A 17135-nucleotide genomic window follows, 5' to 3' on the forward strand; every position below is an offset into this window, starting at 1 on the left:
TTCGGTTCGTTTTCATTATTGTTTAGGGTTACATTTTAAAACAGTTCAGATGAAACATTGTCTCGTTTATATCCCAAATCCCAAATGTTTGGTATCCGCATACCGGAATGGTCCGTTTGATTTAGTGTTCCCAATCCATGGTGGCCGACATGTTTCGTTCCACAAAGCCTCTTATTTGGTAGTCCGTCCTCTTTTTCTAATAGTCTCCTCGCCTTTCCAGGTAATGACACCGGTCGCTGGTATCTGGTTGGATGGTATATCGGCTGCGTAGTGACGTTGGTAGGCAGACGCCGTGCGGGGTTGCTCAGTACAGTGTTGGTGCTGGAGAGGGCACCTAGGGCTTTTGTGGCAGCGACTGGTGACACCCGCGAGGTGGGAGTGTCCCCTAACGGTCCTGCCATGGATCGATTGGCCCCATATGGCAGTGAGTAGAGAGCAGGGTGGCATAGATGTAATGTGGAAGGGCAGCGGAAGGGCTCTGCAGGCATGCGAGTTTTAAAGGGGATAATAAATAATTGGCTTATGCATGTGAACCTGTTGACTCAACAAACACAGTGATAGATGTTGTCGGTGGTTGGTCCGTTTAAGACAATAGAAATAAATACTTAAAAAAGGGGGATTTAGATGTTGGGATAGTGGCAATGGGTCAGAAAAGGGAGTAGTGATTTAAATGCGGATGAAAGACATGTGGGTTTATATCAGTGGCGTTTTCCCGAATTCTATTTGGATGGACCTGTATGGGTGCACAGGCAAAAGGGGGCGCACCTAAAATTGGTGACAGCAGTAATGAAGCACTCACTTGTTTATGTGCACAATAATGTATACGAAAAACTATAGATTTGTAACTTAGTTTCTGGGAAATGTGTTAAAGCGCTATCATCTCGCTGTCAAATCATAACAGTCTAATTTAGCGGAGACGTGGCAGTATAAACAGGAAATTCATACGTATCTCATGGAAAAAGAAACTGGATATGATGTTTATAACGCCATGTCTGAAGTTGGATAAGGGTTACAGCAGTCATGCTTAAAACAACACTAATTTAAAGAGCATGATATTCCGAGCCTTTGATTGGACTCCTAGATGGTAACATTTAGGCATGTGTCTGCGTATTGACGCTGCACTTGGTAGTGTGTGTTATTAATATACACCTAACATTGCAGTGCTTAGAAGCCGCAACAATATGCCATAGCACACTTCTTATAAAAGTTGTAATATTAATGTATATTAAAAAAGGACGGCATTGACGAGTGACAGGAGAGGGTGTTGGTAGATATAATGTTTCTTTTTAACAGCAGAGTAGTTCAAACAACATTCTGCAGTGCGAGTGGCTAGCTAATCAAGTTGCTTGCTCAGCTATGGCTTGTGCCAGCCTGGACGGTCCAAACTGGCCATTCATCCTTCAAACGTCTGATAATTGAATACAATTTTGTTTGGTAGAAATAACTCCTGGTGTTAGAGTGCTTAGAAGTGGGAGGAATCGGGCTTGAAGGGCTAAGCATACAAATGTGATATAAGCACTTTTCTAGGAGGATATGTGAAAATGTAGGCCGCGTTAACATCAACATGTGGAGTATTTGTGCATGCAACAAATGAGAGGCAACAGAAACCTAACATTCAAGTTGGCTGGGTCTGGTGCATCCAGTCTACCTTTCCTATAAAGCTAAATCCTACATTCTAACTGTACCCATGTGAATATAGCATATTAGCTCGTGAGTGAAAGCCAAAACACCTGTGAAATGAGGAAGAGGCTACTTACAGAGGGTATTGTGGCGGAGCTGTCATTCACCCAACCGTAACTTCAATGTGCACACATTTCAGTTGACTGTGCAAGAAAGGAACTATCCCCAATATGATGCTTCTCAAATTTCCTGCATGTTGTACTTGCCCAACACCGGGATTCCTCCTTCTCACAGCCGATGGGCTTGAGGGATTGTAATGGGGCAGATCAATGCACAGTTTACACCCACTGCCCCAACTCAGATAAGTATGTAAGTACTGATTCCAATTTCTGGCCCTCGCCAGTACCGTCCAGGTGAGAAACAATACCAGCTGAGAAAGCTCTACCGCCCCAAGAGTTTAGGGGTGGAAGATGGAACCAACTAAGACCATGTAGTTGTCGTTATGAATAAAATAGGTGGTGTAACAAGTAGGGTGACAGGTAGTTGTTACTATACATATATAGAGGTGGGGAATAACTAGATGACTGTACATATAGACATGAAGAATACTCACACATAGACACAAAGCATATTTGCACGTAGATATGAAGAGCATATACACATATGCAGCCCTTAAAAATATGAACATGTACGAGATCAAGGCACAGCCATTTTTCCTAATACATAGGCCTTAGTAGGCCTCAGAATTCGCAAGTCCTCGGAACCCAAGATGCTCAATTTACAAAAACACATATATTCGAGAAACTCATGCAGAGCCCAAGCAGTAGCTTATGATCCGAGCCAAGGTCAGAAACTAAGAAGGGAGTAGTGGATAAACGGAAAGCAGACACAAGATAACAATTCCCAGGACGAGCAGCTGTAGATGCCCCCCTCAGTTAATCAATTTTAATAAGAGCACAACCATTCGTGTCCAGGTGCACGAAAGCAGCGAGCCAGACAACCTAATAGAAAGTAACTGACTAGCGCCATTAGTGGCCACAAAGAACACAACATGCACATCGGAGTTAGCTAAACCCTTAATAAATAGAAGGAAATCCACTCTCAAACACGGTACCCTAACCTGTGACCCAGGTATGGAAGACACTAGTCATTCATTATGAGCCAAACGCAGATAGGACCCATGCAAAACTCCCTCAGCATGCACACACACAAGACGGCACACACGGTTCAGTTCAAAGGATAGGGAAGGCCTCATCACCTCGGGATGATTAGGAGCATTCATTCAGTGAAAATATGGCAGATTACAGAGGTATTTCCCCCCACTATGTCGCGCTCATATCGTGACATCTAGTCAAAGTGTCTAAGGTTACCAGGCCAGGTGGCAACCAATGGGAAGTTCCCTTGCCCCACAGCCTATAATAGATAGTGTTGCTCAATCAATTACCTGTCTTATAATGATGAAATATCGGTCCTGGTGGAGCCATCAGATAAGTACCCACCAATGGGTTTTGTAACCTCTATGCATCATATACATAGTTTGAGCTATGAACCAACCCCATTTCCCTGTAGGTTTTGTAAACTGATAATGTGTTGTGTATTGTTATTTCTGATGTCATTGTGTAACAAGACTAGCTTGCAGTCATTTGAAATGTGAGAGCTATGAGAGGAAATGTTTGTATGCTGTTGCAGCTTAGATTCGTTTTTTGAATAGAGGAGAGTTTTGACATGCACCGGAGTCCTCCATCATTGAGTATTATTCAGACTAATTGTGTGATACTGGCGTACCTGCGCAACTGGTAGCAGAGGACAGTTCTCTACGGGCTACCAGACAATTGAGGCCCCCCAGCCGTGCCCCCTCAGACAGCGAGGCTAGTCTGTGGATATCAGAGATAATTGCATCTGAGAAGAAAGGTCAGCAGGTTCCCCATTACCTGAAAGCCCTGCCCTGTCCCCGCGCACCACCCTGTTAGTTGTGAAGGAGATCAGGCAGTTAGGGGAGACTGGACGCCAAGGCCCTCGGAGGATCCTTGGAGGTGAGTATGGATGTGCACGTCAAAATCGAGGAGTTGGGGCTTTTTTGTGTTATTGATTGGCAAGAAGTAGAAATAACATAGGATTGAACACCTTCGACAAGGGTTGTGGGAGATCACGTGATAAGCCTCTTAAAGGGGCAGAGATAAATGAGAGGAATCCCCCCCCCCCATTATAAGGGAAAACAGCTGTATTTTGATTTGTGTTGGTGTTTGCTGGCGCCAGCCTTGTGTTGTGGGACAATAAAGAATTGTAGAGCTATTTTTATCTTTGTGTTGGTAGAGACAAATTGGTGGTGTGGACCAGAAAAGTGGGTCCCGAGCGTGAGCTGCATTTTTTGGTGCTGCTCTAAAGAAAGATTGTGTGTTATTGGAGACTTGGTCCCAGAGAAAGATGTGGGTGTGGTAACATTGGGGCAACTATTGTGGGGAGTGGTTTGAAGAAAAGGATTGAGAAAAGGTTAGCGAAAGTTGAAGCAGAGTCCATAGGTAAATTGTGTTTTATATTGTAAGCATGACAGATGTGCCCATCGTTCATTTGTGCAAAACACTCCCATGAAAGTACCAAGTCTAGTGCGTTAAAAATAAGGCCGGTAAGATGTTTATGCCATGGCCTCAAGACGGCACTCAATCAAAATCGCTGTTATAACAAATGTGCACATGTTTACATGCCACACATAAGGGAAAAAAAATGACAGAGCAGATTGAGTATATTTGAATTTTGGAAAATGTTCGAAAAGTGGAGGAGTAGCAAAATAAAAAAGAATGGGTGCTTAGCCAGCATGACGCTAGAGGCCCGGGGCCCACGGCTCCTGCCCCCTCCTCTTCCCCCAAACCAGTCATACGTCACCAATGGTACAGGTATTCTAGCCATTAAAGGCAGCTGCAAGGTATTCTAACCCCTTATATGGTATATCGCAGAGTTCAAGTGAAGTTAGTGGATGAGGAGCATCGGAGCGCAAAAAGCACGCAGGACCAGATAGACGAGACAGCGATTGTGCCAGACAAATGGATAGGAGAGCAGATTTTATTAAAACTTGATTGAAACAGCAACGCTCAAGGTAAAGAGAAGGTGCGGGGAGGTAGCGATAGACCGGAGGTAGAAAAAGAGAAGAGGTTGGAAGGAGGGAGAGAATGAGAAAGACAAAGTGAGGTGCAGGAAAGAGAACATACATGAGGAGGGGGAGAGAAAAGAAACTGGAAGAAAGAGAAAAAGACGAGATGGGGGAAAGGAGGAGTTTAGAGAGGCGCTGCAAGGCAGTTGATGACATGAGTGTAGACCCAGTGTTACACAAAGGAGAAGAAGTCATGAGAAGAAAAAGTGACAGCCTATTTACTTTACTGTAATATATTTATATTGTGCACCTAAGGGCCCGAAGGCATTAGGGCGCCAAACAAAACAAACAGATATACCGGGGGACCCCCCCCAAAAGATCCAAGGACGACCGTAGAAGGAGGCAGACGCAGGAGTAAAGACCAGATACTATCGAAATAAGCGAAACAAGGGGGGTTCTGGGAGTTCCTCCACCAGCATGAATATGGCCCATTGACCTGTTTTTGGGTGGATGGCCCCCGGGAGAGTCTCAACCAAGTCTTTAGCTCACTGTCCCTTTCACGGAGGATATAAAAAACAGAGATGAGCAAGGTCATGACAAAGACTGATATGCAAATGGATATTTCCCATCTGTGAAAGGCACAGTGAGTAAAAGCAGTGGCTGCGAACTCTCAAGTGGTTAATAACCACTGAACAGGTTATCAGGTCTGTTCTTTCGAGAGAGGGGCGCCCGCTACTGTTGTGTTTTACCTATCCTCACTACGTGGCCATTCCCTGTATGTATGTGTGCCTGCGTCTTGAATGTTTGGTATGGAGTGTTCTGGTTGGAATGTTTTGATGTGAGTGCCTGTGTTCCTATATTGCCAGTTGGAAACTTAAGCTTGGCACAGGGGGACCGGTGGATGCTTCTATCCCATGTACTTATCCTATATTATACCTAATGTACTTACCTGTGTTTCTGTGAACCTACTAAATCTACCTATACTAAACAAGGCTCCTGAGTGGTTATTTCTAACCCCAAACCCACAACCTAACATTGGCGATGAGGATCTTGGAAACTGAAGGGAGCAGGAACATAAAAGGAGCAAGGACGCAGGTTGTACCAGGAGACAAAGGGGACAAGGAAGTTGCCCACCAGGAAGAAGCAGGAACAACAGAGGCATCCACCGGGCCCCCCCGGCCCCAAGGTAAGCGCGCCCCACACCTGCATTATTTAAGGCAGGCCCAGAACTTTCATAGGGGGGCTGCGCTGCGTGGCTGTATCATTATGGAAATGGCGAAGAGGTGTGCAGTAGCCAGTAGTTACAGCGCGTAAAAGGGCCGGGAGAGAGTTCATGAATAAAAGTGCCCAGCATTGCAGAAGAGCAGCGGAATAGGCAGTTGGAGTGACACGAAACACTTTGGAATTTGTTTAAGTGTCTTACCGTACCGGCATTTCTCTCTTGAAGCGCGGTGTGAGAGGGCAGTTTGTGTGGTCCGGTATGGAGTGCAGCCATGACGAGGTGACGGTTGGCCCAGAGAGCTCCGTTTGTGGCTCTGCTCATCGTTAAAGTGGTGACGTCACGGGGTGGCTGAAGGTATCAGTGATGATTGCTGGCACAGAATGTTCGTGCCAACGTTCTGGGACTCTGCAAAGGAGAACGTCTCATCATAGAAGGCGGATGGAAGTTTTGAAAAGCGCACCTTTCGACATGCTCGAAGCGTGTGTTATTTCCGGGTCTGAGGCTTCATTTCATCTGCGTGCTAAGAACTATTCATCAGGGAAGAGTACGGCAACAATGGCAATACGTCGGACGGCGCAGGTTGTACTATTATGGTGTGGAAATGACATCGGGATCAGAGTACTCGTTTGTGGCATCGTTTGGAATGGATATTATTCAAGTGCATCAACTGAACAGGCTGCTGAATCGGATCAGTTTGTTTTGTTTTGCTTAGTACATATTGTGTCATTGCTGTTTCGTGGACATCAGGTACTGTACTAACGTTTTCTTTTAATGGATATGGAAAGCGATTTGTACGGCGGGATAGTAATTACATCCAGTCTCACCTGACATTGACCTTCTGAGTGGTCGAGTATTTAAATTGACTGAGAGTAACATGTTATTAGCTGTGCAATTTTTATAGGAAACCAGAGGTCAATACATGCTAAAAAAAAAAAAATGTTTTTTGGGAAGTGCGCTAATATTGGAAAAGTTGTAGTGCATAAAGTGACATTTCAATGAATAACAATGTTTTTGTGGTGGGTCACTTATGTTTGACAGTCAAGTGGTGATCTCAGTTATGCTGTAACATATGAGTGTGGTGCTGTCACAGGGATGTGTGTGTGTGTGTCTGTAAACATGGTGATTGCAAAGTGGCCACAGTTTTATTCCATGTAGTGGAAGTTTGTTCCCAGTCTAGTCTAGGCAGAGCTTTGTTATTTGGCATATGATGGCTCCATGGTGGGCAAGTTATTATGTTGGAGCCATTTACTGGTTTGGTGCCAAGTTAAGTGGTGTTTTGTGTTGACAAAATGTGATTTTGGGCGTTTCATGGTGCCAATGTGTTTATGGCAAGTTGTGAATATTGATTGGTCCTACTGCTTTTCGAAGAAATGTTCAGAAATGTTTAAGTTGCACTAACGTGACCATTTCTCCACAGGCATTTATTTTTCGACATATGCTCTGATGACATGTGTGAGAGTGAGAGTGCTAAAAAAAAAATAACATTTTAGAAATGTTTTGTTATATTTGGGTCTACTGCATTCCTGGGAAATGTTCAGTCATGCTATGTCTTACATTAATGTAACACATTTTTCCCACAGGTGAAAGACCTTGAAAGAGGTTGCAAGTGTTAAATATTGGACTCAAGTGTAGGATTATCATTTGATTACCATATTTTATGCCAAATGATTCTAAATGTATTGTTTGGGGAATGTGTGTGAGGTTGTAACTGTTATGTAGCAAGAAATGTATAAGTGCAATGCTAAATGTTAATTCATATTGCCGATGAGTGCGCAAAGTGTTGCGGGATGCATTTGCTGGTGTTTTGGAGAAAAGAGTTTTACAATGTGGTAGTATGTTCTATGATGAGCATGGGATGCTCAATGGTGAGCATTTGGTAGCTCAGGTTTGGTGCCTGGAGTGGTGGAGTGGAGGTTACTAGTGCAAGTTTTGGTTGCTCTATGGTGAGCAATGGGATGCTCAATGGGTGAGCATTTGGTAGCTCAGGTTTGGTGCCTGGAGTGGTGGAGTGGAGGTTACTAGTGCAAGTTTTGGTTGCTCTATGGTGAGCAATGGGATGCTCAATGGTGAGCATTTGGTAGCTCAGGCATGTGCCTGGAGTGGTGGTGATATTATTGCGTGTTTTAGTTGCTCTATGGTGAGCATGGGATGCTCATTTGGTGAGCATTAATTAGCTCAGGCATGGTGCCTGGAGTGGTGGAGTGGTGGTGATATTATTGCGTGTTTTAGTTGCTCTATGGTGAGCATGGGATGCTCATTTGGTGAGCATTAATTAGCTTAGGTATGGTGCCCAGAGTGGTGGAGTGATGTGAGCATTTGTTTCGCTAGTAGAATTAAGAGAGGGGCGCCCGCTACCTTTGCAAAACTATTTTTCAAGGAACCTGGGATTGGTAACCCTAGGTCTCCTGGGGGCAACCAGACGTGGTCTCCCTCTCACTGTGCTTAGAGAGGCATCAGCTTCACCTCACTGATGATCCCCAACAAGGGTGAAACACGTGTATGGGATTGCTGGTGGTACTCTCGTTCAGGTTGGAATTGCCATTGCATTTCGGTGCTGGACTGCCCCTGGGCAGGACAAAGACTGATATGCAAATGGATATTTCCCATCTGTGAAAGGCACAGTGAGTAAAAGCAGTGGCTGCGAACTCTCAAGTGGTTAATAACCACTGAACAGGTTATCAGGTCTGTTCTTTCGAGAGAGGGGCGCCCGCTACCTTTGCAAAACATGAAAATCTAACTGCTGACAAAAGAACAACTGAGTCCTGGATTGGTCACAACTTGATTTGGTGGACACATAATCATACAAAAATTATAAATAAATTTCTGCATACTGCAGTTCAGATTTAATTTGTTTGCAGCGAGTGTCAAGATACACTTGTATTTCTAGAGCATAGTATATTCAACATTACAAACGTACACGGTGTAGTACCGGAGTTACATAGATCAAATGTCAAATATTTGAAAGACAAAGTTCTATTGCTTATACATTCTGTGTTTCTTGGGAAGGAAACTGGAGAACTTAGTGGAGTAATCGCATGGTAATCAACATAATTGTGTGGAAACAATCTAGAGTTGTACAACAACAAAAAACAAGTCAACACAACAGTGTTTCGGCCATATTAAAGATAAGCTTGGTGAGCTTTTGGTTGTGTAGGCCTTCATCAGGACGGGATATTCATGTGAGAGAAGTATCCTATGTAGTCTGTTGAGGTAAACAGACAGATGATCTGTCTTGATGGTCGTGTAGATTATTAGAACCTCCGTCCCCAAGTACCACACGGGAAGATAGTAAGTCAACTGCCCGTGCCGTCTTTGAGGCCACAGGTGTTGAGTACCGTCAGACTGGAACCAGGAACGCCGGAAGGACCCCTGACCACTACAAGGCAAGCAATGAGTACATATAAGACCATGGCAATGCAGTATGTAATCGGAGCACCAGAGATACACCACAATAAAGCTTACCTAAATGGAGGGGAAAGGATGCCTACCATACCCCAGGTGGGAAAAATGTGGGCAGGAGCCTGCGGATAACCGGCGGCAGCAGAGGGCGGGTAAGTCTCAGTAGCACTCTGGATGGAGAATTAACACCTGAGCCGGCAGCGAGGACTAATGATCAGTGTGACACGTGGGTAGATCCGTAAGCAGTCATTCAAACAATCCAAAGTCAGAAGCCAGCAGTTTGCGACAAGTCCAGGGGAATCAAGATCAAAACCAGGTAACGAAGCCAAGAGTTGGAAGTTCCAGGAAGGACAAACAGTATGACAGTTCGAGGGAGAAACAAAGGAATCTGTGAAGCTGTCCGTAGTCAAAGTAGCCATAGGTATCAAAGGAACGAAGCGCCAAACAGTACTCGTAGGAAAGCAGCTGTGAAGCGTTGTTTGAGTGTTTACTTGGTCCTTTTAACTGCACTGATGAGTCATGTGACCCGAGTCACATGACACGTGCTCGGTGTCACGTGTTCAGTGTTGATATCAGATGTTCGCTTCGTCCTGATCATGTGACGCGGAGACCGACGCGAAACCAGGTAGTGCCGATGTCCACGGCACACTGTTGAACAACGCCATGGTATTTGCCAGTGGAGGAACGGTCGCAAGGATCTCGGGTGAACGTTCAAACCTCTCCCCTTCCGGGTGTGCCAGATCTGATCACCAAACTGCTGCCGTCGGGTATGTGAAGGTAAACGGGATATAGAGGGGGATTGGGGTCTTGTGACAGGAGACCTGACAACAGAGAATATATCAGGAGTCAGTCAATTCTAAACAGTCTAGCAGTAGAGAAGTGAATATATACTTATTGAGAACAAGGGTATTCCGGTGCTTACCGGATCCGGCGAGCGCAGTGGCTCAGTGCGTCTTAGTGTCTATGTACACTGAGGAGGGTAGGAGAATTCATCCTCTGTGAAGCGTCCATTCCTGTCAAAGGAGATCATGGAATGGTAAGTGGGGGAAGGAAACTAGAGAACTTAGTGGAGTAATAGCATGGTAATCAACTTAACTTTGGGCCCCAGGGTATTGCATGACTCAGTAAGGCACACGCGGCTCATGTCTTATTGCTTAATTATAGCCCTAGCCACCGTCTCAATGTTAGCTTTGGAAATGTTTGTGCATAGTTGCGCTAGCAGTTTGATGTAATATGCGGAGACCAGACTAGTCACCTGAGGACACATGTTCAAGTTCTGATCTAAACAAATCCCAAGGGTTTTAACTTTCTTTTTGGTCTCTATCATACAGTCGACCATCTGAAATTGCACGTGTTCGCACCAGCTTCAGGATTTTATTTTCTGTGCCCACAGCCATCAGCTCGGTTTTTTCATTGGTCAACGCTAAACCATTTTTAACCATCCAGACCTGTATCAATGCATATGCAGTGTTAATGTTTTCAACATCCTCCTCATAGTTACCAGATAGCGGGATGTCACATTGCATGTCATCAGCATAATTTGTGAACCCAGTGCCCTTTTATTCCAACAAGTCAAAAAGGGGAACAGTAAAGATATTGTATAGGGAGGGTGAGAGGCAGGCACCCTATGGGGAACTCCAAACAGTAACAGCGCCGGCATAGCCTCTGCAACCTTGCTTGAAACGCTACAAAGTCTGTCCAGCCCGTCGGATAAGATGCGCATCTGCCCTTTTTACGCATGTAAATCCTGTAAATACACCACCTTTCCTTTTTTTTAGTTTTTTTTTTTTTTTTTAATGCATTCGTTTATGCAGGTAGGCCCCAAAAGGTTTTTAATACTTTTGAAGTCCCTACCTCTATCAGACGCTGGAGGCGGCACTTCGGAACTTGGAATGGGAAGCTGTAGGTCAAGTCTTGTGGTGACTCGGCATCAACATACCCAAGTTCAGGGTTCAAAATTGAGGGGAGCTGGGAGCTACTTAGCTCCTGCTTCTTGCATAGTCTGGTTAGCTTGAAACCAACAGCTACCAGGAGCTACCTTTTGGCTCCCAGGGCAAACTGGTGCCTTCCAAACATGTAAATGTGACATTAGCTTTGAGCATTTGCGAATTTTAATAATAATTAGAACACATGTAATTTACATTTAAACACAATGGTTCATACAAAATGGACAAACGGTGAAAGGGGCATCTCTGATAGCTACTGGTTTCCCTGTAGTAGCTCCTGCCTATAGTGTTATGTCCGACACTCAGGAGCTGGTTTTAGCTCCTGCTCAACGAATCTCAATTTCAAACCCTGCAAGTTGACTGTATCTGAAGAGTTGTGCAGAAAAAGAGACCAGGGCCAACCATGGTGTAGTCAGAATGCTATATAACCCTGAAAAAGAAGGCAGTTTCAGAGAGCGTTGGGTCCACACGCACATCCATTTAGCAGATGAGTGCCACGTTCAGTCGTGTTGCACACTGTACTAGGTAGTCCCCTCCACCCGTCTGCTGTTTGTGGGTAGTCCCCCCCCCATGTGCTGTTTGTGGGATAGACTAGGCAAGTATTTCCTACTTTTCAGGCCTCCTATCCCTACACAGCTACACCTTCACGAGGCTAATGGCGTCCGGCAGCAACAGCATAAATCGCAATCAGCTGGCAATATGTTGTGCTTCAGCGTCCAGATAAAGACTAGTTTGACACAAAATCCTCCCCTAATGACAACGAAGCAGTGCTAGGCTCATGTTCCTTATATTTAACAACACATGCCTGGGAAAATAATCTTAATCTAGTGGGCACCTCTATCTTGAGACTTTAGTGGTTTGTTCATTTAGTGTGGCTGCCTGCTTCCACTTCGGGTTAAGTTCGCTAAACTGCTTGCTTTCTTCATTGCAACAGTTAAACAAATTTGCGGAGTTTGTCGCAGAGTTTACTGTAGTCTGCGTTCTGCTGCTTGCTGCAGTGACTTTGGTCTGTCCGCCCTGTTTACTGAAGGAGGAGGAGTTCCTTCAAAAGCTCATCATTCAACTACATACTTTCCTCAACAGCATCTACAAGATGCAGGTCCCTTGTCTGCCACCTCGATTTTGGACCGACCGCCTATCACTGAGGCGAACTAACCAATTGTCTTTGCCGACAACGAAAACAAAGGCTTAAAAGGGAGTTCCACGAACACACCACAAGTACATGCACACGCACAGCCTGAAGTGCTCAGGCACATAAGAACATACCCCTTTTTGCATTGCTGTACAAATAACCGCTAGCACATTGCTATTTCTAGACAGCCAGCAAACTGTTATCTGCTGACAAAGGGATGCACAGGTGAGACTGAGTGCGATGCCACGCACAACAAGAATTTAAGTGACCCAAAAGAATTAACATAGATGACTAACGATCTGAAAGATGCTGGTCCCGTTCACGTTCCAATTGTTCTCGTCTACTATTGGAATGGATCCTCCATATGGACGATGGTCTGATCATGAATCTAACAAATTTTCTCCGACTATTGCACCACAGCCCAAAACCAAGAGTGCTAACAGCAGACAATTTGATAATTATGGACTTCTCGCAAGAAGACCAGCACGACACGTCTTAATACGTAGCATCCAACTTAGTCAAACAACTCGAGTTGGACGAGGCTCCGCTACTACAACCGCTGAGTTTTGACCTGAGACAACTGGGCCCAGTCACCCTTGACCATGACTGGAACCCTGGGGAACAGTCAAAGGTGCAATCTAGTGATCTCATAAGAACTGCACAAAGAGAGAGGGAGACACCAAAGGAACACGAATCATGGAGATCTGTAAAGAAAGAAAATCAACTAACGATCACCTTAAGAGAAATTCAAAAAGCTGAAGAACACAGCTTGAGAAAGCTGCAAGAAGATCACACCTCCGAACTAGAAGACTGGAATTGGCTGGCCAGCGCCCTGACTCTCAACAAGACCATCCTATAACAGTCCAAACCCGGCACTACAAACAACATAGTGTTGTGAACCTGGAACACGAGAGGCTTCAAACACCTCTTTGAAAGGGGAGAACTGGTCTATAACCAATTTGACATCATCTGTCTACAAGAAACGTGGCTGAGGAACCACCCATTTTAGAAGTATATACTGTACACCTCAACCCGGCAGTGAAGGCACAGAAGAGAAGATAGATGTCTGGTTTACTCATTGCCTTAAAACTGGAGATTGATTTAAAGGTAATATCAACTACAAATCCTACGCCTGACATCCCAACCTGTCCAAACCCTAAAATACTGTATATACAGTTCTTATTCAACCTATACTGGAACTCCAAGTTCCTTGGAGCAGGAACGTTCATAGACACAATAACGGACTTAGTAGACACTTTGTTGCTACAATGGACGTACCCTACCCTGATGCGCTGTGGTGATCTGAACATCCATTGTTTTGATGTTAATCGTGCTATACTAAAAAACATAAATACAACTTGGACACCTGCGGAACAGAGTGGCCACGCCCGGAGAGCCTTGATCGACAGAAACATTAGCTTCCCGAACGGGCAAACAGCTGGTGATATTCAACCTAAAACGACGTGGAAAAGAGAGAACAAGTCTAAAATCCTGGATTATATCTTTGTCTCTGACAACCTGCCTCCAAATAAAGTCACCAGAAATCATCCAAACAACCCAAAGTGACCACAACATATTAAAACTCACTTGGGAAAGCCCAATAAGAAGAGTCATACTACTCGCCAGTACTAAAGGCATCGGAAGGACGTAATCGGCTGTTCATATACCCTTCCCAAATCAACCAGTTGACCAAAATAATTAAGGCTCAGTTAGAGCAGAAGCAAAAAGGCCATAGAGCAGAAATTCCAGACTATTCGACAAAGTTGAGAGAATTCGTCAAACAAAAGAAACCAGGAACTAAAAACATATCAACCCACACTCCTTTGATAAAGAAGTTGCTGCCCCCAAACGCTTATTGAAGGCAAGCTTTAGAAACTTAAGACGTAACTGGTCGCAAGAGGTAGCAAAAACAATGCGAGCACTAAAACAACATCGTAACTGGGTGAAGATGAGAAAGTATTTAATGACACAGCGAGATGCAGAACTGATGCTGGAAAGCGTTGCATCGAAGAACACCCACGAAGCATGGCACCTCATTAGCTCCTTGAATACACCACAATCGGCAATGACCATCAGCACGGTGTCTGCGGAAGCTTAGGTTGAACATTTTACCACACTATTCACGAACAATGAGCACCGAAAGAGGGACATAGAAGGCACATCTCTTAGGACAGCTGAATAGACCTTCGAGACTACAAGGGAAGACATTCTAGATCGAATTCAAAAACTTTGCAGTTCCCGAGCACCAGGCCCTGATGACATGACTAACGCAATGTTAAAGAAAAACCCAGACTTGTGGGCGGCCTTCTTAAGTGAGCTGTTCGGATATATAAAGAAGACCAAAAGAGTCCCACAGACGTGGAAAACATTTGTTGTGGTACCGATCTTTAAGAAGGGGATTAGATAAAAAAACAACAGACCAATAGCCCTCTTGGACGTAGCAGGAAAGATCTTTGCAGCTTTAGTCCTGAAGGCACTTACAAATTGGTCCAACTAAAGAGAAACCTTTGACACATTACAAACAGGGTTTATCAAAGGAGTGGGCACCTCATTGAATGTGTTTATGATTTAATATCCTGAAAGCCCGAACCATCGCGGGCAAACAAAAAAATACCTATTTAGCCTTTATAGACCTTGCACAGGCTTTTGACACTGTAAACCGTGTGGTCTAAACTGGAAACCACGACTTGTCCAAATGATGTAAGAGAGGCCATATGTGATTTGTACTCCGGAACATCATTACGAGTAAGATTTAATTACAACGACCTTCTTTCGGACCCCATATCAACTGCAAAGGGTCTGAAACAGGGATGTCTGCTTGCTCCGGCACTCTTTATCCTATTTATATCTGATGTACAGAAGACATTGGACAAGGTTAGGAGTTTCGCCCCTAAAATCGATGGCCGGAGAATAAATCGCCTCTTATACGCAGACAATCCTAAAAATACCGAAAGGCAACCCATACAAGTGATCAGAATGGAGTTGGGTCTAATTTCACTTCAAGCAATGGTGATAAGGAAATCACTATCCATGTACGGGAAGGCAATCTCACTGAATCCCATAAGAGGCTTCAAATTGGTGAAGGGAGCGACCAATTCAGGCTCGGATGCTGTACTGAATGAATGGCAAGACCTCTGTGAGGCGATCCTACAGAATATGCAGACGTCTAATGACATCTTGATGACAAATCCATTGGCAGTCAAATGGAAACTCTGGAGACAAGACTGGATTAGAACACAGGAGCAGAACCAATAATTCAAGCTATTTGCACAGTCTCCTCCGGAAGCAAGACCGTACAACTCTATACCTAAGCACCTGCAGAAATGTCCAAATAACCATTACCGTACTCAGTATTTGAGGTTTCGTCTTAATTTGTTTCCCACCCGAAAAAGAAATTCTGAGAGCAAAGGCAGGTTCACCCAAACCGAGTCAAGACTGCAGACTGTGCGGGCAGACGGACTCTAAAGAGACTTTGCAGCACCTGGTACTTTCATACGCAGCCCCAACTGACCTCAGAACAAATATGTTGGGAAAGTTACTACACAAGCTACGTTCACTTTCGGCGGATGATGGGTGGTTTAAGCTGATGCAAGGAGAGAGACTACCATTGACGTTAGCATTGATTCAATTCCTAAAATAAATCTTTTTATTAATGGAAGCACCAAAATAACTGGGGACACTTAGAACAGCCCTACGTGGGATGTGAAATCATTAAAGCGCATCGAATGAGAACTGAAATACCACTCTGTTCACAATGTGCCTGGAAAACAAGAGCAAAGGTTTTGTTTAAACCAAAAAGCTTAACAAAATAAAAAAACAATTAAAATTATAATTGTCTTTTATAATGCGCTTAATACTGAAGAGGTTTCTAACCGTGGACCTGTGATTCGAACCAGTGTTGCTCTGCACTGTCTTGCTTCCAAGACGAGCAAGTTGCCATTGGGCCTCATTCCGACTCAGGCGTTAAGGGGTTTACGGCGCCGTAAACGGCGCCGACCCCTAACGCCTGATTACAAGGTCCCCTTTGCGGGATGGCTGTTTAACGCCTGCTTTTTGCAGGCATTAAAAGCCATGCCGCAAAGGGACCTTGGCGATAATTACGGCACCGTAATTTACGGTGCCGTAATTATCGCCTTTCCCCATTCCCATTATGCCCTATGGGGCAAAAATGGGAATGGGCAAGGGGCCATTGGTGAATGAGGAATTACCGCCCCACTCACCTTGGAATGGGGCGGTAATTCCGCCATCCACCATGGCGGAATTGCAACCTTAGCGGCATGGACCATGGTGCTTATAGCACCATGGTCCTCCGCCAAGGTTGTAATGAGGCACATTGAGCCTATACACCTTTGCTGACTACCACACTGACATGCTTTCTCCAGTATCCAGTGACTATACCTAATAAATAATTAATTCATAACGAATAAAAAAGCGAAAAAATACTGAATTAAAATAAATGTATGTGGGGGTGGGGTAAGTGGTTAATTTTGGCGGGGTGGGGTTGGGGTGGGGTTTTAAACATGGGGGGGTGTGGTGGTTCATTAAAATGTCATTCTTTATTTTTAGGTTTGTTAAAAAATCGTATAGAACGGGAGAAAGCAGAAAAGGTTATTGAACGCTTTGTCCTGGGTTTTATTTGAGACGGCTTGCTTTCGTTTAAAGCAGGGTTGTCCAACATGCAGCCCGAGGGCCGCAATGCGGCCCTCCAGCCCATTTTATGTGGCCCTCGAA

General features: G+C 44.6%; 1 protein-coding gene across 1 annotated transcript in view; it reads left to right on the forward strand.

The window, feature by feature from the left end:
* Window positions 1-261: 261 nt before the first annotated feature.
* The window catches only part of TADA2A (transcriptional adaptor 2A), a 426671-nt gene continuing 409797 nt past the window's right edge, over window positions 262-17135 (forward strand). Inside the window, exon 1 of the mRNA XM_069614669.1 lies at window positions 262-424. Within this exon, the coding sequence (XP_069470770.1) occupies window positions 400-424 (25 nt within the window). The 5' untranslated portion in view covers window positions 262-399. The remainder of the gene's footprint in view (window positions 425-17135) is intronic.

Source organism: Ambystoma mexicanum, chromosome 9 (assembly GCF_040938575.1).
Source record: "Ambystoma mexicanum isolate Mex_15411 chromosome 9, UKY_AmexF1_1, whole genome shotgun sequence".
Taxonomy (NCBI): domain Eukaryota; kingdom Metazoa; phylum Chordata; class Amphibia; order Caudata; family Ambystomatidae; genus Ambystoma; species Ambystoma mexicanum.